The following is a 20,662-nucleotide window of genomic DNA, read 5'->3' as shown; positions in this document are numbered from 1 at the left end:
AACATCACATTCTTCACCCACTTTGATGTCCCACCATTGAAGAGGTCTTCTCTATGCCAACACAAAATAAACCCCCAAACAAGATAAATGATCTGTCGTTCTTCACACCAGTTAAGTGTGCATTTTATATTTCAATGTACATGTGTACTTTCATTAATGGTCCAAATGTTAAATGTCCAAATCAATTTCTATGTCCTGCTAGATGCAAGTAATCCCACCTTTTCTAGACAGCTGCCGGTTTGAAGTGAAATGAAAAAAAAAAAATGTCCCTTTATCTACGATGAAAATGTGTGTGTACCTGGAAAGCTCCCATGCTGCCAATGAGTTGCATCATACAGGTTGTTGGAAAACAAACAAATAAATATATAATTATATACCAGCATCTGGTCTGCAGTGCTGAAAGTGAAGATCTGCTGACATAGGATCTCACATTTACCACATTTGTCATAAAGGAAAAGTGCATTAAATCAACAAGTCTAGTGTGCAAGCTTGAATACTCTGTACTTGCTTAACACTGTGTCTTGTATTGGAGTAAGATAGCAAGCCTTTAATGAGCATGAAGACTTCTTCTTTTGATGCCGTAGGTAATCGACCAGCAGTGTTGCTGTTTGCGTACCAGCAGAATACGCTTTCACTTTATCCCCTATGCTCATTAAAAGAGTAATAGATATATCAGTTTTCTTTCCTACCATACACATTTGAACACGTAAAAGTTGACATCAGAATCTTCACATGCCATCTCCTTAGCTGTAGCCAATCAGTCCCTAAGAGCTGACTTGCCACTGTTGACAAAAAAAGAAAAACAAAATGAAAAGAAAATAGTATGGCACATTGCTTGTAAATAATAAGATTATCCAAACAGTATGTTCATGTGGATTATGAATTGTTAACATCCATGTGGTTTATTCCACCTGTAGCTGCTGAAAGACATACCGGTAATAAAAACATTTTTAGACCTATATATATACATAAACTTTTTTCCCTATATTTTTTTGTTTTGATTTTATTCATTGCTTTACATTTCATTTGAATGTTCAAATATACAAAATGGATACAGCTGTATTATATACGGAACAAAAAAAAAAATATCCTCTATCAAAGATTACACTAAACAAATATGAATTGAATATTTTATCTATGAAAAATACACACACACATACACTGCATCATCTAACATTGTAATTACAAACCATGATGCAACAACTGCATCTGATTAGGGCACTGCACATATAGGGAGATAGCACTGTGGTAACTGATCCAGCTATGATTATCATCAATTTCCTAGCATCATCAGTTGCTATAAATATCTGGATTTATATTCCACCTACTAAGAATCTTGCTAGAGGATTGGTCAAGAGCTGATCACGTGATAAAGCGTAGTTTTGCCCATCACATCACCTGACAAGAGCTAGGTCACTTGATAGTACACAGTGCAACATACTTTCCCTTCAGTGTCGCGCGGTGCGCGCAGCAAATTCATTGTTTTGTCATCTATAAAGACAGCTGTTTGTTTTGCTGATCTCTGGCAGTCCATACAGTCCTAACGCGAGATGAGTACACGCGAAATAAAAGTGCGTTGCTCTGTGGACTATCATTTAACTAGGTCACTTGATAGTACACAGTGCAACGCACTTTCACTTCAGTGCCGCAGAAAATTCATTGTTTTGTCATCTACGCGCACACGTAGCCTAACCCCTAAAATACCTAAAGACAGCTATAACGGTTTCAGATGTGGAATAAACTGGGAATTTCTAGGACCCTAGATGTGGAATATAAAGCAAATAATCAACTTTTAGTTTCAGGCAATGAGACAAACTATCACTTCCTCGGCAATCTGAATGTGTACGCTATCTTTCCTCAGCTGCGCTTCGGAAAGATAGCTACATCCAGATCGCCTTGGAAGTGATAGTTTGTCCCATCACCCTCACCAACGTTGATTATTTGCTTAATATCACAGGATTGTTGCGATGGAATGGACTCCCTGTGCAACAATTCCTGGATAGAAGTGGATCATGAATTAAACAGAGAGAAAGCAACAACAAACAAATGAACAAAACAAGCAAATCTTACCCGAAGTCCACCCCCTCCAGCGTCATCCATTTTGGCCGCTTTCCGTTCCGCCTCTTCCTTCTGCTGCTGCTTCCTCTTCACTCCCTCTGGATCCTTAAGTCCTCGACTCTCTTGCTGTGGGTTTTTTGGAGAGAATTAGAAAGTTTGGTCGCATGGGGTTTTACATGTCATCATGTCGGGACTGAATTGTGCATGTAACAATGGGTGTAACTAGGAAGGTGACACAACATTAACCTTTACTCCTTTGACAAATTTTGCTCTAGTTTTATTTTTTCCCAGGACACAGGGTTGGGGTTGTGATAGATAGGTTTAGTCTGATGTGAGGATTAGGATTAGGACTAGGATTATGCTTGTGGGTAGAATTCATGTTTGTCTCAGCTTTCCAATATTTAATACGAGCAATCACTGCAGGCACATTAAATGTCATGGAACCGGCTTGGAATTCCACTATCATTTAAAAATCTAATCAAAGGCACTTTTCATTTCCAGATGTCATTGATGGCTAGCAATTTGATATGCTGTCATGCAGGCTGAAAATGATGTAACAGTTGAAAATAAATACTTCAAAAGAGCATGATGACTGCATCATCATGTTGTAACAAATAAATATGTCATCACAACTTTTGGCACCAAAAAGATGTTTTTGTTTGCTCTCTTTGCAGTTTTTCTCAGCATAATTAATACCAGTCAAATATTTATGCATTTCAACTCATTTTAATATCCTAATTCAATAATGACTTTAAAGGGACTTTTTAACTCTTTATGTGCCACGTTCGCACGTTCGACTCAGTCGACGGTGTGCCAACTTCGCATATTCTGCTCAACAAGCAAAGCCGCCAAAACCGATCGATAAATCGCTAATCCCAGCGGTACAATCAAAGCGTTTCTTGCGCTTTTGTTCCTCTCACATATGGCTTGCATGCTATGTGGTGACTGACTATCAAGCGGTGTTCCCAACTAGATTTGCGTGTACATTCTTAGTTTCTGTCACTATTTTATGTGCAAAATGTCTTTACAGTAATGTAGCAACTGGTAATTCAAAAGAAAAATTGAAAATAAAATTGTCATACATGGTATATGAAAGCAAAGTTTGGCATTCATCTTTAACTTTACTCACTATCATGTCCAGCTTAACAGAAATTTGTAGAAGTTATACAAATTGGAAAAACAGAATTCTTTCTCAAAGCATGACTACCTTCGTGTCTCAGAATAACGTGGCACACAGGGGGTTTCCACCATGGCACTAACTATACACAGCCCAGTCGCATAGCGTAGTAACAGCGTCTGGTCGGGCTACCATGGCACATAAAGAGTTAAACACACATCTCCATGACTAGCTACTGCCCTACCTGATGATAAAATGCGATGTTCCTACGCTATGGTATGATACATTACGTACAAACACACTGTGTAATCCTATTGTTATGAAGACACTGAAAATGAAGTTACAAAATATCAGAAAGACGGTGTTAGAACTCAGAGACTGTTACCTGCTGCAAACGTTTTTCTGCTGCTTCTGCCTGCTGTCTTCTCCTCACCTCCTGTATTCACGAAACAGGTCAAATAATTCATGAAGTATGAACATGAACAATTTTCTCTTGAGTCTAGGACTCTAGTCAAGAGGCTGGAAATTTTCATATTGCATCATATACTCGTAATACACGCAAGTATACTACATGCATACACACATCATCATCATCATGGATACACAGCAACAGAACAGATTTTTCATAATGTTGTGTGGTCGGGTGCAGATTAGCCCCGTAGACCGCGCCGCTATGATGCGGCGGGGTCCTGGCGGCTACCTCGCAGTTTCGCTAAAGTGAGAATCACGAACAACTCCCTATTGCCACATACGGCGACTTCACGAATAAATCTATATGGGTAAATTTCTATCATAAACACAGTGACAATAAAAAATGAAATATACATTACCCCACTGCCTTGGTTCTTTTCACCAATTTATCTGGAAACTGCACATTTTTCCACATTTTTTAGGAGTAAGCGGCCTGCCCTAGTGGGAGAGCCGTGCTACCATATTGAATGTGTATCCATTAGTAAGCATCTACGCATATAGCGAGTAATACGTAGCCTTTTGTCAAGGCCCTCTTGCTGTATGGTGTAGAGAGCCCAGCCGAGTTTAAAGGTAGCGTGACTCGCTTCGCTCGTCCCTTCGCTCGTCCGTTACAGCGAGAGGGCCTTGACAAAAGGCTAGCATGCAATGTTAGTGAGCATCGGTGAGCTGAAGATAATTCGCCTTATAAGACAACATTTTCTGCATCATAAGTAACGAAATGCATCAAACAGTCGCCGATTTGAATCATTTAGGTTTAATCGACCCATGTAAGTATTCCTAGTAGTAGTTTTTGTTGAAAAATTAAGGAAATATAGCGCCGGAACGGCACCCGTTTTGTACAACATTACGATCTGAATGCGAAAACGGCGCAGCCCCAACACGCTGCGCTGCACGTTGGGGCTGGTCGCAGTTAGGTGCAGATGTGATTTGTATACAAAGATAGTACACACAAAAACAAGGTTCCACACACATACAATTGACTACTCTCTTTTCCTTTTAAAAGTAAACTAAATATCTCCATTAGTCCACGATGGAACTTCTTCTTTCTCGGAGTCTCACTCAACCACTCTCAATCTCTTTTCCCTTTCTTCTTTTTCTTATTGTTATTCTTTCAATAGAGACAAATTTTCTTATTATTTTCCACATTATTTCAAACTAAAGGACAATAATGCTTGTGGTGAGCATATTAACACAGAACTGCATCTCGTTTACCAATCTGGCTATAAAATTTACCCTCTACTTATTACGTACTAGGGATATCACGTTAGGACCCATCTACACTAGAATTCTAGATATTTCTATGTAGGCCCGGGGCACCGTGACTTAGTACAGTCCCACCCGTCAATAATCATGTTCGTAGACTACTGAAACTCCTGAGCAAAGGCGACAACCATCCATAAAGTGACTCTATCCATTCGTCCCTTAATAAATGCGAATCGACTTTTAATGGTCCTTCTCGAAATACTTACAGGATCCTCTTCTGGATAATCTTCCCTTGATCCAAACAAGCACTCGTTACAAGCACCCATGTTGCTATAGTATAAAACGACTTCTGCAGGATGCACAAAATACGATAGCACTGTTAATATCCAAGTGTTGTCCACAGAACTCTGAAGTTCTGTGGTGTTGTCGCGATGCGTCGCTGTCACAGAACTGCTGTGGTACAATGGTTCTGTCGTGTTATGTGTAGAGAGGTACAGGTGTGCACCTACCTCGCGCCCGCTGCACCTTCAACACACTATCTTTTCTTGGTGAGGTTGGGTGGAGCCAAAGAGGTTCTCAATTTGGGTGGAGCACTTTATTGGTACATCGAGGGAGGTAGTGGGAGACTTCGACTTCACATTCAGTTCTGACTCGACATGATAGTTCGGGCAAGTAGATTTCTTTCTCTTCGTATCTTTACTAGCCCGAAACGTTTGTTTGTTTGTTTGTTTGTTTGTTTGTTTGTTGTTGTTGTTGTTGGTTTTTTGTTTTGTTTTGTTTGTGTGTTTTTTTTTTTTTTGGGGGGGGGTGTTTGTTTGTTTGTGTTAAAGAACTGGAAAATAATCAAATAATCAATTAATCAAAACAATGTAAGGCCTTTTTATGGCATTTGAGGTTCTCAGTCATTCCATTGTGACTCGCGTGACATTTATACAAAATTTTAACTTGTTATGGTTGAATACTTGAAAAATTTATTTTGCAGACCTGTTTATTTCATATATTTCAATCAAGGTATGGACCCTTCACATTGGTTCATAGAAATTCTTGATGTGAAGTCATTCTTGTAAGAGATACGTCTCATTTTTTGTTGTGACTCGCGTGACGCGACACTATTGAAGATTTCTGACCTTACTGTACGTGAGTGAATTTTCGTAAGAAAGTACTTGTCCTATGTACACAGAATTTTCTGCATTCAATTTTGAGACATTAAGCAATAAATAGTCGAAATTTTATCAGGCCTTGACTTTAACTTTCAACTCAATTGGCATATAAAAAATGTGACTCGCGTGACACGCGAGTGTGACTCGCGTGACGAGTATCATTTCGGACCAAAAGTTGAGCCTAATATAATAGTCTTATTGAGTAAAATGAGCCAAATGTTTAACCTAATATGTTATTTATGGTTAGTTTCATCACACATATCTTTAAAACAAAGAAATCATCTAACTCCAATCTCTGATGGGGTAATGCATAAAACATCCAGCAAAAAATTCATTTGAACCTTTTTTTCCCTTGTCAAATCAAGCGTTCCGGGAAATTATTCTTTTTCAATGAATTTTCTTTTTCTTTCTTATTTACTATAATTGTATCAACTAATCAATCAACTAATCAACTAATCAATCAAATTCAAACTTTCTCTAGGTTAACTTGCATATTGTTTATGGATTTATATGAATCCATTTAAGCTCTTTTTGAAACTCCGTGATGCACAAAGAATCCTCACTTCTTATAATACAAAACTGTAGATAATGTCACACATACTGATACTCTTTTTCTGTATCTACCATTACTGAGTCTGATGTGAAGAATGATCACCATGTTTTGCTTATTTAATTATAGCAAACTGCATGATTTAGTATATTATATACTATATTCAGTTTTCTTTGCCAAAGTGTCTTCTGTAGTTTGAGAAAGTTTGCCACTGCTTCGTGGAGACAGTTTTCATGTCTAGTTTGTTGGGGCCATTTTATTTTTATTTTTAAGACTCAATCTTTTCATTCATTTAAAGTCTCCTTTTGTTGACAAGATATGGCTGATGTAATTTGCATTAGATATCTGATTCAGGCTGCAATAGCTCTTTTATCCAGCCAGTGGAATATATTCCCCTTTTCTCTAGATGACTTAAAGTAGTTATCACTTCTGACCACTTAGAAGGCTTGTGCCAGAGATGCAGCGGGATGCTTTCTGCTGAAGGCAGCTGCCACCATCAGCCAATTGACTTTTGGGCCTGCACTTGCAGGCCCAATGGTATCCTCATTTCCACCATCAATATCGCAATTATCGGATAGATCACCACTGCTTCTCTGAGAAGTGAACCTTTTTGCGACAAGATATTCACTTTTTGAAGGTGATATATCGAAGGGATGATTAAGTTATGTGGTGCAGCTATATTCCAAAGATAACAGGCAGGTACAAACTCTCAGAAAAATCTTCAACTTTCCTTTGATTATGATGAAAGTTGTAGGAAGAGTTTAAAGAATTACAGCAAGACAAAATTCCTCAGCAGTGGAGATAGAGCACAAGTTTCAATTTTTCACATAGCCTCAGTTCTGTCACTTCATGCTTGCTTCACTCAACTGGATCTTTCCCTTGACTTGTAGTGCTGATATTCCACACTACATTGTAGGTCAATGTTGTGTTTCTCCATTCAGTAATAGGTAGGGCACTGATAACAAATCTATTTTGAATTGGCTTGCAGGACCATCTAACCATATTTTGACCAATGCACTTCACTGCTGACCACTTGAAGAAGCTCATCCACAAAATCTACAGTGTACAACATAATACTGTTTTGTTACGGTCTAAGTACCTAGGCCTCATCATTGATGATGACTTACAAATTTTCTCCTGGGGTCACATGATTGATGTATATATATGTAGAGAGCTATTTGCACCTGATTCCAAATGGCAGATTGGACTTTATCTTAACTGGAGCATGAATGATTCTCAGCAAAGCCAATTTGGAGGGCAGCAAAATCTGAGGGAAGATTTTAAGCCATTTTCATGTCATCTTCATGCAATGTAACTTGCTGATTGTTGCCACTTTATGAAGCAATGTTTTAAGAACTTCACAGAAGTGGAGCTGACATACAGTACAAGTAGATGTAATTTTCATGAAGAGTTCCTGACGCATTTTATTTTTTTGTTGATGAGGAGGCCACCTTCCTCCTGCCAGTTTTTCTACTGACCAACCAGGCGGAAGTTGTCAATCCAGTTAGCTATCCATTACTTATTATAACACAACTTATTTACCAATTAACATAAAAAAATACTTTTACTGGGAAAATTAAACATATTAAATGATTTAGTTTCAAGGTAGAATTTATTTTTAGAAATCTCAACCATTCTGGTCTTTAATTTTCTCAAACTTGTAAACTGTGACTCGCGTGACAACCCTAAGAAATCCTTGCGTGACTCGCGTGACACAATTGTTCTGGTGTTTTTTACAATGAAGAGGTTTACAAATGGAAACCTTATTTTCTGGTATGACTGAGGACTCTAAGATCCTCATTATATATCAGCCAGAATTCATATAGTCTACTACTTTTTAAGCAATCTAAAATTTAGACGTATTTTTGTGACTCGCGTGACACATTTCGAGGGTGTTTTCAATCGAAAATATTGCCAAACCCATTACATATGAATGAAAAAAACAACTTGATATGTTAAAATGGGTATAAAATGAGACCTTATGTGAAAAAATTATGAATCTATAAATAATAGAATATGCCTTAAATAGTGAAATCAAAAAAAGTACCAAAGAGGCATCATTTTTGTAGTAGATGTGATCTTTGTTCCAGGAGGTGTAACTCGGCTGTTAGGAAGTGAAAAGCAGTGAAAAATTAGATTTACACCCTTTGATCATATACCTACCCAAATATGAATACTCTTTCTTAATTGCTTGAACTTGAAATTTTAAGGTCCTGGTGTCTAGTTACATGGAATGGCTGTTCTATGATCTCGAATCTGAGTAAGAGATTGCAAGAGATTTATTCATCATAAATTTCAATATTTTTGCAACAAAGCGGAAGAGAAAAGACGGGTGGTCATAATGACTTCTGATATAGACAGATCTATGAACAATCTATCCGCCCCCCCCCCCAAAAGATACTTTTTATTCATTTTTAACGAATTTTGAAAGGAAGGCTAAAAAAAGAGGGAGCCCTAATTTTGATGTCGATGATTTTGATAGTGTAGTTGGTTGATAACTTTCGAAGAATGTGTGTATTTTTGACAATGGCTATATACTGAATGAATATTTAAAAAATTAATGGAATTTAAATCACTGCATGGTGCTATGATGGAGGGGAGAGGAAAGGAGGGGAGAGGGAAGATGATGGTTAATATGCACACTCTCTGTGATCACCAGACAAACAACAAATTGATGATTTTTTTTTTGTTCAGCATTCTTTATTCTATGAATAAATAATGTAACATGAAAAGCGAGTAGATTGCCTCCTGGATTTAACAGGAGACACAAGGCAAAGACAAAGGATAATACAGAAAAACATGTATTTATACATCTTACATAATATCATTGATAACAGACACACTCGACAATAATGCAGTTACATAACCACGAACAAATTGACCAAAAATACAATTATACACAAACAAATTCAAATATGCAATATTTGAATCTAAAACATACAGTTCCATCTTAATTATACACTTTTATCTCATTCTTCTATTTTTTCTTCTCTTTGCCTCTTACTAACTCTTTCTCTTCAGTTTCCTCTCTCTCTCTCCCTCTCTTCTCTCTCTCTCTACCTTCCCCTCCTTAAATTCTTAAACACACCTCCTTCCTTTCTTATACACTTCACCTTGCTCCATAACCCACAAATTCATTTAACACCTTATTAATTTCTTCTCCAAAAACTCCACTTTAACTTTCTTATTGAAAAATAACAGCAATTCATTAACGATACCACATCATATCAAATAACATAAAATCTTATATATCATACATTAAAGGGTGTGTACAGTTCTTTAACATTTTGCAAGATATTCAGAAACCACACTATGAGATGTCAAAGAGCATGCAATTCTAAGGGGTATCAAAAGTTTATTTGATGAAAATCGGTTTTGAAATGGCTGAGATATCCAAAAACAAGGTGAAACAAAGAGATCCTAATAAAAGTGTGGCATGTTGCCTTTTATTATTATCACTTTTTGGGATATCCGAGTCAGCCATTTGAAAACCAATTTTCATCTAATAAATGTTGAATCCTTCTTAAAATCACATGCTTTTTCATATTTCATATGAGGTTTCTCATTATCTCACTTAGGAATGTTCAAAACATGAATCCCCACCTCAACCAGTTTTGTGCAGTCCCTTCAAAAATAAACTAAATCTCAAATTACTCTGCTCCTTATATAAACCTGTTTGTTAGAGATGTTAGATGTTACACAACTGTTAGATGAGGATGTGAAATCATGTCTTCTTGCCTTTTCGAGTCCGACTATAGGTGAGAAAGTGAGCTGTTGTGATCTTGTCTTCTTGAGCCATTTCTAAGGTACGAGAAGGTGCGAAAAAGCGAGATGTATAAGCTTCGTGTCCAAAATGGCAAGAAGACGAGATCTCATAGTCATGATTTTTCTCTCCTAGTCAGTGCTGGCAGTTTTCTTGGACCCAGGTTAAGAAGTTGAAAAAAAAATGAAATTTCGGATCTCACCTTCTATAACATCTCTCCATCCGAGAAAATGATCCTTTTAAATATCCCGTCTTCTCCCCGGTGAATGATGTTCTAAACCATGAAATAATGAAGCGCTCTTTTTTTTTTTCGTCACACCCCAACAATATCTTAACTCTTAATTCCTTTTCGACATTATATATAATGAATGAAATCAACTCAAACAATGTACGCATTTTATAGAATGTAATACATGATGGGTAAACTTATATTTAGAGGATGAATAATAGAGATGACCCGGTGATCCGGGGCCACTAAAGATTCATGTCGGGCCATCAAATTTACCTTTCATGCATTTCGAGGTCTGAACAGGCCACAAGACCAAAAAGCCAGTGTCCGAGGCCTTATATATATATATATATATATATATATATAACGAAGAATCAAGAAATAAACTAGTAATGCATTATTTCGCCAATAAGAATGAGTTTATTGTACTCAAATACAATAAACGATAAACAGTTACTCATTCTTCTTGGCGAAATAATGCATTACTAGTTTATTTCTTGATTCTTCGTTATATTGGAGCCAATACGTGAATTCGCAACATGTTTATACAATCAAATAATATATAATGGTGTGTTTGTTTGTGTGTGTGTGTGTGTGTGTGTGTGTGTGTGTTAACGTATGTGTAAGTTCAGTGGGCCAAATTGCTGATTACTGATAGTATGAAATATTAAATTCACATAATTAAGATTAAGTCACATAAAATGAGCAATATTTGGATATGTCTAGGGTTGGTAGGGAATAATGTCATATAATGTGGGAGCATGCTGGTCAACTTGTACCCTAGCTGGTAAAAAATCAACGGTTGAGTGCGTTCTCCGTGTGAGCCTGCCCTTTACGTGACTGTGGTGTAGATAGGTTTATCGATTTCGGACGATCGATATCGAGACCCTGTGAATGGCCAAGATGGACAGTTTGCGTGATGTGTCGTGGAGTTTGTAGAAAAGTTTGGCTAATGTATTGGGTCCAAAAGTGATGCTTACACACATGCATCAGCTCTTTGCGAACTCGGCTGTCCCTGAGCTCTATAGTAGTATCGGGTAGCAAAAGGCACCGTTTTCACGACACCGTGCAACGTTCGAGTGGAATGACAACCATCAACCAAACTTCATTTTTAAGTATAATACTATATTAGCTCTCGATAGGAAATCGCACGCTTTTCCAAAGAAGTGAGAATTTCAGTTAGGATGCTTGATGTTACCTGCTGATCAGAACTGGGCATGACATAACAAACATTAACTGGCTGTATGAAATGGACGCGTATCAGCTTTGGACATGAAATCGGTTTTCAGGAGACTTGGATGCATAAAGATGCATCGCTTCCTACTAAACAAGGATGCAACTGCATTCTTGTTAGGAACATTCGTGACATTTTTCTGTCTGTATGTCGGACATCCGAGGTCACACGTCTTGTCCAAACCTGGCTTGGAAAGTCGAGCAGCGGGAAAACAAGATAGCAAAGGTTCTGGAAGTGCTCGGGGCGACTCGCATGTGCTATCTGACGCCGATGGACAGGATCATCCAAAAACAGATGCGCCGTTTAAGCCCGGGTACATGCGTGAACCGGTGGATCCACATACGTACAGGTATATCCACAGAGCAAATGATACCTGTGTGGACATCAACGACCACGATACTGACATATCCATTATCTTCTTGGTCCTCTCGGCTCCTAAGAATTTCGCACGACGAGACGTCATACGCCAGACCTACGGAAATTCCAGCGCGTGGTCCCCGGCAAACATCATGGCGCGGACTGTCTTCCTCCTCGGCTCAACCACAGACATGCTTTTACAAACCCGTATTGATATGGAATCCGAGAGTTACATAGACATCGTCCAGGAGGATTTCGTCGACAGCTACTGGAATCTGACCCGAAAGACAGTGATGGGGCTCAAGTGGGCGACTCTGTTCTGCAGACAGGCGCACTACGCCATGAAAATCGACGACGATACGATGATGAACCAGAAAAGGCTGGTGACCCACTTGCAAGGGCCGCCACGGACAGAGTTCACTCTGGCCAAATCTTGGATGAACCATCGTGTGGTTCGCGACAAAAGCAGCAAGTTCTACTTGTCTGAAGAGTATTACCCGCCCAAAACTCTGCCAAACTACATGGATGGACCAGCGTACATGATGTCTGGGGACCTGGTAGAGAGGGTGTACCGAGTTGCCATCACACTACCCCTCTTCCCTCTGGAGGACGTCTTCGTGGGGATGTGCTTACAAAAGCTGAAAGTGCCGATTAGAAACACGCGAACGTTTTTAGGCAATCGAATCAAGAAAAATGCTAAAATCGAGGATGCCGAAAAGAGGGCGAAGTCGACAACGCTAATCTCAAACATGGACATTGGGAGCATGATGTGGATGTGGGAACTGGGTCGTGTGGAAGACGACTCCTTGTCAATTAAGTCTGCCTGACCAATAGTGACATGCATTGCATATTTTACCTTGAGTACTATGATTTGCAATGGTAATAGATTATTTAGGCCTATACCTCCAACGATGCTTCCTTATTATTCGATACTAAACTGTGATGTGATAAATGTAATGCACAACAGCTAGTAAGTGTATTTGGCTCGAAGGGTGGCATACTAGGTTCAGATAAACGCGTTTTGGTTCGCGCTTTTATTACTAGATCCTTATACTGCGTTTATGTTTTAAAGTTATGTTCTTAGATGTAATATTGGTCATTATAATAGCATTGAAAACCGTGTCAGTGGTATTTTCCGTTTTATTCATTATCAAAGCAAGATGCGTGGTAGTGACGTGAGCAGGATATAGGGATAATCCATTATACGTGCTATGACACATGTAAGCATCTCTAATGTGACCCTCTATAGTAAAGGAGTATAGGAATACAAAAGAGTAATGATTTTTCTAACCGCGTTGATAAAAGATTTTTCGTGAACAACTTATAGTTCACACACAAAAAATCAACATCTGCGTGTGCACCATGAAGAGCGGAGAGAGATAGAGAATTCGCGACAGTTGATAAGTCCTACGCATCATACGACACATATACTAGGATTATTTGATCCTTCAGATACATTTTATGATTACTTGAGAACACGTTGTCGTAGAAGTCATTATATACATATATATATATATATATATATATATATTTATATGAACATTTCTCTGTGTACCAAATTGTGAATTATAGTTCTAGATGAAAAAAGTTTGTCGTTCCTACCTAAATGTAACAATTATTTTAATGACATACATTACTAAGCTATTGTTCGTATCGGTGCTATACCTTTCCATTTTTCATGGAGTTCTTTAAAGCAGCGTCGGATTATGTGTAATATCCTTAAAGGGAACGCAAACCCAAAGAGCAATGTGGATTGAGTGAAAGCAGTAACATTAGTAGAGCACATCAGTGAAAGTTTGAGGAAAATCGGGCAATCGATGCAAAAGTTATGAATTTTTAAAGTTTTGGTGTTGGAACTGCTGGGTAAGAAGACTACTAGAGGTTATGACATATGAGTGGACTACAATATAAGGAAAATATAAAGGGAATTCAATAAAAATTCATTTTTCATGAAAATTACACATTCCATCAACTTGATACTGACATATGTTAGGGGTAGCAATTATTCTTCCTGCTTTCTGAAAGTGGTTAGTCAAGGACTCTTTCATTTTGCTAGAAAAGTAAATTTTTGTGGAATTCCTTTTATATTTTCTTTATGTTGTTGTCCACTCATACGTCATAACCTCTAGTAGTCTCCTCATCCAGCGGTTCCAACACCAAAACTTTAAAAATTCATAACTTTTGCATCGATTGTCCGATTATCCTCAAACTTTCACTGATGTGTTCTACTAATGTTAATAATTTTACTCAATCCACATTGCTCTTTGGGTTTGCATTCCCTTTAATCTTCACATCCGCATGTTATATCTATATATCTGCACAACAAGAAATTGATACGAATATTTTACCTATACATCCTTGCAGGAAATGAGATCGACTACAGGACGTTCATTGATCTGTAAAACTGTAGGGGTAGAAAAGAGGCGACGAAATATATACGATTTCAATTCTTACCCCAATGGGATGGAAAATATCTATAAAAATGATTACGTTTTAGCATGAGGCTATGGATTATGCATCGCCTTGGGGGAAAATATATGATTTATATTGCAGAAGAGTGTGAACTGGTGAAAGTTTTAATAAACCGTTCATGCCGGAGATTTCCTCTGAGCAGTTGTGTTCATCCGAATTATTGCATTAGACTTTGTTCTTTCAGACCTTTGTTCGCAATTTAGATAATAAAACCACACATGAAACCATGCTACTGAATGACCCGTGTAATAAGTCGCTTGATCTTTATTTCGTATTGAAATACCCAAACACACTGAACTCAGACCTCCTTGGACTAGCAAACTTTGTCTGCACTGATTGTTTATTGTTTACAGTACGCAGAAAGAGACTTTCTATAGAATAGTGTGTCTTAGACACTGGAATGAACAATAATCGTCATTACGACATAAGGGTCCACATTGTTGTTTTTCTTTTTCTTGTGGTCCGTTTGGGTCACTAAAATGTGTAAGTTTGAAATTTTGTTGGCCCGAAATATTATGGTAATACAGTGGCTAGAAATAAAAAACAGGAGGAAACAAAGAAATAGTTTTCTCTATTTTTGTGTGTATATGCCTAGATATACTAAATTTTACAACTATAAATGACATTTACCTAATCTGTTTTGTCTTTTCGTATTTCATTTGGAATCACGATGATATAATAATATGCTATCATAACCTACAATAAACTTCAAATAATCAAATTAATTTTGTTACCGTCACTTCACATTCATAATCATCTTGATGATCAATGTATGGAATAATAATCGCTATTACCGTAGGTTAATATTTGTCAAATATAGAGACTAGGAATATAAGGACTTGCATAAAGCTATGTCAACTCTAAAGACCATAATTATGTTATGAGCATAAATTATAAACTAACAGTCGTGTGGTTCACAACCATGCACAGAATTAACTAAACCCAATTCCCTGGCATACGCTAACCAAAACTCTTTATAGCGTGCTTCAGCTTTCAGATCTGATGTGCAAATTCAAATGGTATTTTTGAAATCATGTGATGATGAATCCGTTGAGATAATTCAGTTACAAAATGATAACTTAATCAAGTAAAACAAAACAAACCTGATCTTTAAACTTCTTCAAATCCTGCAAAATCGGAGGTAAAGCATGCTGAACATGACATCATACAGAAAATGCCCAGGGCGCAAACCCCCATGGCAAACTTAGTTGCCCAATTGGGCAACCAAAAGTTAACCTTTTTGGAAGTTTGATGGCCCGACGTTAGTTTATTTTCAATGGCCATAGGGCCACTGCTGTAAACTGTTAAGCCTTGCATCAGATATGAAAACTTGGAGAACACAGTTTATTCTTACACTATAGAACACCAAAGAACCCAACGACACACACTTGCACAAAACTGTCAAAGAAGTACTCGAACAAGAAAAAAGAAAACTGAACATAGTCGTAAGCAATCTACCTGAAATTACTAGTAGGAGTCCACCAGACGCAGTGATGGAAGCAACCAAAACCCTCTTTGCAAACAAACTGCAAGTGAGCACCAGTGACATCGAAAAAACTGACATTATCCCAACTGAGCGAGGCACTCTAGTCAAAGTTCAAATGAAAAACAGACGCTCCAAGGGAACTGCCTTGTCCAATGCAAAGCACCTCCAGAATGATGTAGACTACAACAACACATATCTGAAGCCTGACTTAACTTACCAACAAAGGCAAAAGGAAGCGGAACTCAGAAAAGAGCTGAAACAACGCAGAGACAAAGGCGAAAAAAACTTGAAAATAGTGAGGGGGATCATCACAAGAGTGGAACCCCCTTCAGATTACGAACTCTAGTAAAGCAAACCAGCACATGCACCGATGTACATAGAGAACACTTAAAGCACTACGCACCTTTGGAAGAGCCAAGAACTTCGCAGGAAAGTCACCACGAAGAGGTTCATCCAAGTTGTCCCGAGAACACAGCACGAGCAAAAGATTGTAGTAACGAAGCAGGTATAAATGTACACAAACTGAGTATTGAAAGACCAGTATTAAGCAACTTGGAAAAATCAAGCACTTTGGAGAAAAACCATCGTGAAGAGATTTCATCAAGTATTGTTGATGGGGAGCAAAGAGAACAACCTGGACAAAGTAAAACCCGAAAGAATTATATGCATGACTCAACTCAAAAAGGAGGAAAAGTGAAAGACTGTGTAGAGAAACAAGGACCTCTGACAGAAAGAAATGATGGAGGCACAACCCGTACCTACAATGAATTCAAAGATTGTGGGAAGACAAGTAAATCTACACAGGATAACGACACAAAATTCAAAAATACCAGGAAAAAGCTGACATGCATTTTCACCAACGCACAAAGTATTACAAATAAAGTAGATGAACTGTCCGCAGTCATTGAAGTGGAAAAGCCCGATCTGGTCAGTATAGTAGAAACCTGGCTGAACGATAAGACTTCTAATGCAGAAATTCAAATGCCAGGGTATCATATTACTAGACTTGATCGCCAAAGAGGAGCACATGGAGGAATCATCTTATACACAAGAGATGGCATTGAAGTGCAACCTAGAGAGTGTCCAAAACTGACTGAATATGATGAAGCACTGTGGTGCGATATCTCAAGTGAGGACGAGACTCTTGACATACTTCTAGGCATTGTTTATAGGAGCCCGAACAACTCGAATGATCAAAATGACTGTCTGAATCGAGTTTTAATGTCTCTAAGCGATGAACACAAAGACATAATGATCGTCGGAGACTTCAACTACAGAGACATTGATTGGGAGAATATGCAAGCTGCCTCAGGTAAATCAAGTGCATTTGTAGAAGTTATACAGGACAATCTATGGTGCCAACATGTGACTGAACCTACAAGGCACGATTCTATCTTGGACCTTGTCATCACATCCAACCCTGACATGATCGATGAAGTAGAAATCCTCGCACACCTAGGATCCAGCGATCATAATATACTGAGATGGGAAATTAACTACTATGTCCAACCAAGTGTGCATCAACCTAAGAGAGTCTACAAAAATGCAGACTTTAGCCAGATCAGAACAGAACTGAAAGAAATAGATTGGACAAAGGAACTTGAAAATCAGACAACTGACCAATCGTGGAACATAATTGAAAGAAAGCTGAAGCAGCTAATAGAAGATCATGTACCATTAAAACGACAACCGAGAAAGAAGAAAGCTCTGTGGCTCACAAAGGAAGCACAAAAAAGCATACGTCGAAAACAAAGAGCATGGAAAAGGTACAGATCAAATAAGACATTGAAGAACTTAGAATTCTACAGGAAATGCCAGAGAGAAGCGAAACACGCAGTAAAAACAGCAAAACGAGATTTTGAGAAGAAAATTGCCCAGAACATTAAAGAAGACACCAAGAGTTTCTATGCATATGTTCGATCGAAACAAAAGGTGAGAGACACTGTAGGACCTTTAAAGAAAGAGAATGGAGAGACAGTTCCATCGGGTCAACAGACAGCAAACATCTTAAATGAATACTTTGCATCTGTCTACACAAAGGAGGACCCAAATGTACCCAACCCCCAAAAAGTCTTTGAAGGAACGGATGAAGACCTCCTTACTGAGATAGAAATCACCGAAGATTGTGTGAGAGAGAAACTTGAAAATCTTGACCCATCCAAAGCACCGGGTCCAGACGACATACCGCCGGCCTTCCTTAAACCTCTGGCTGAAGAACTGAGTGTGCCTTTCACCATTATGTTCAGGAAATCACTCAAGGAAGGATGCATACCAGAAGAGTGGAGATCAGCCTATATAACTCCAATATTTAAGAAAGGGTCAAGATCTAAACCCGAGAACTATCGACCAATCAGCCTAACATCAGTCAGCTGTAAATTACTAGAGAGCATTATCAGAGATGCAATATCTGATCATCTGGAAAACCACAACCTGATAAACGAAACACAGCATGGTTTTAGGAAAGGAAAGTCTACAACTACCAACCTGTTAGAATACCTGGAAATTATCACCAAATCCGTAGACAATGGTACAGCAGTCGATGTGGTATACCTTGACCTAGCAAAGGCCTTTGATACTGTCCCACACAAGAGACTAGTAAAAAAGATGGAGGCACATGGAATAAAAGGTGACATATTACAGTGGATAACAGCATGGCTTAACAATCGCAAGCAGAAAGTTGTCACCCAAGGAGCCCAGTCTAGTTGGAGACCAGTTACCAGCTCTGTGGTGCAAGGATCAGTCTTAGGACCACTGTGCTTCCTGATATACATGAATGACCTAGAAATTGGAATAACTGACAAATCAACAGTAAGCAAGTTCGCCGACGACACTAAGCTTATCCATCCAGTGCAATCAGATAGTGACAGATCGGACATGCAATCCAGTATCGACCACCTCCACAAATGGGCAAACACATGGCAAATGAGATACAACACAGACAAATGTCAAGTCATGCATTTTGGAAATAATAACCCGCACTACACATACACAATGAACAACTCCCAGCTAATGGAAAGCACAGAAGAAAAGGACCTTGGTGTATTAGTCAACAAGTCCCTGAAAGTGGGCACCCAGTGTGCTGCTGCAGCAAACAAAGGAAATCGGACACTGGGAATGATTAAACGTAACTTCACCTTCAGGAGTAGAGAGGTGATCCTCAGACTGTATAAATCACTTGTCAGACCCCATCTAGACTATGCCATGCAGACGTGGAGCCCATACCTTGAAAAAGACAAAAAGGTGCTGGAAAAAGTCCAAGCAAGAGCCACAAAACTCATTGCAAACATTCAGCATCTACCATATGAAGAACGACTAGTAAAACTGAAACTAACTACTCTGGAGAAAAGAAGAGAGAGAGGGGATCTACTTCAAACTTACAGGATAATGAAACAAATTGACAAATCCAAACCAGACAACTATTTTGAGCTTGCCAGAACGAGTAAAACAAGGGGTCACTCCAAGAAACTAATCAAAACAAGAAATCGCCTGGATATCAGGAAGTACTTCTATAGCCAGAGAGTTGTCAACGGCTGGAATAAGCTACCACAAACCGCCATTGACGCCCCCACACTCCTAAGCTTCAAAAGACAATTAACGCAACTGGGTTTTTAAATGGGTCCTGTGGGACCCCCTTAACCCCGCCACACCACATTATCTGCAGAAATGTACCACCATGACTGACCATAACAGCGAGGTGTGGCCTTCAAGGTAAATTCAAGGTAAATATACATAGAATATTAACTTCAGTATCACTTTTTGTATGTATGTATGTACAATGTATGTATACATGTATGAATGTATGTATGTTTACGAATATGTGAAAATGTTAGTGTATTATGTGAGCCTATATCAATGTTCATGTATGACCTACACTGTTGGAAGCAATATGCCTATCGCTTGCAGTCTCACATGTAAATAACATCATGCACACACACACACACACACACACACACACATGTATATATAATCTATATATACTATATATATATATATATATATATATATACATACATACATATATACATGATATGTATATATATACATATATATAATGTATATTATATATATATATGATTATATATATATATGGGATACATGACTGTGTACAATAAAAGTTGTTTGAAGGTTTGCATGGTGAAGTAAATATATAATCATTGTTCACGACTTTTGGTTATGATTCACAGATAACCGCCAAAGTTTAGCGACTTACAGCCTGCTCCGCCAAACCTCTGCTCCGTTTAGGAATTTAATGGTCCTTGCCTCGCTCTCTGGTACAGCGACAACTCCCGCCCTCTATTTAAATTCCCATAGCTCTCCTCCTCTTGCATCGATCTGTTATTTTTCCCTCCAAGACCAGTGTCCTTCGTTCAATTACTGACCGTATACTCTGCCTGGTCTTCCAATAGGCATTCATCGTGTCCTCGGCGTGTCCCTAGCCAAGGTTGAGGACAGGTCCAGCCTTGTGGCCAATTATCTTTAGGGGCCTACTCTCTATAGGGAGGGGCGTGGTCGCGTGCCGCCCGAGCCCGCCCGGGCCAAGAATCGCTGGCAGCCAGTCGCTT

General features: G+C 38.6%; 1 protein-coding gene across 1 annotated transcript; it reads right to left on the bottom strand.

Annotated features, from left to right (window-relative positions):
- Window positions 1-729: 729 nt before the first annotated feature.
- Window positions 730-5,218, bottom strand: LOC139727106 (uncharacterized). Its single transcript, XM_071638084.1, has 4 exons — window positions 5,116-5,218; window positions 3,561-3,611; window positions 2,071-2,184; window positions 730-782 (listed from the first exon to the last, which is right to left on the bottom strand). The coding sequence occupies exons 1-4, from the start codon at window positions 5,173-5,175 to the stop codon at window positions 765-767; spliced, it is 243 nt and encodes an 80-aa protein (XP_071494185.1). The 5' UTR covers window positions 5,176-5,218; the 3' UTR covers window positions 730-764.
- Between the last annotated feature and the right edge of the window lie 15,444 nt (window positions 5,219-20,662).

The sequence above is a fragment of the Diadema antillarum genome, unplaced genomic scaffold (genome assembly GCF_040938485.1).
Source record: "Diadema antillarum isolate AM-2024a unplaced genomic scaffold, OU_Dant_1.0 seq00000119_RagTag, whole genome shotgun sequence".
Lineage (NCBI taxonomy): Eukaryota > Metazoa > Echinodermata > Echinoidea > Diadematoida > Diadematidae > Diadema > Diadema antillarum.
The sequence above is the reverse complement of the archived record's forward strand: the minus strand, read 5'-3'. Positions and strand labels throughout refer to the sequence as shown.

Bases quoted from the DNA above. Each gene is read 5' to 3' on its own strand.
- LOC139727106 (XM_071638084.1), bottom strand. From the start codon at position 5,175: ATGGGTGCTTGTAACGAGTGCTTGTTTGGATCAAGGGAAGATTATCCA. The intron at 3,612-5,115 runs GTAAGTATTTCG...TCGTGAATACAG, and splicing joins ATTATCCAGAAGAGGATCCT to GAGGTGAGGAGAAGACAGCA. The intron at 2,185-3,560 runs GTAACAGTCTCT...AAAAACCCACAG, and splicing joins CAGAAAAACGTTTGCAGCAG to CAAGAGAGTCGAGGACTTAA.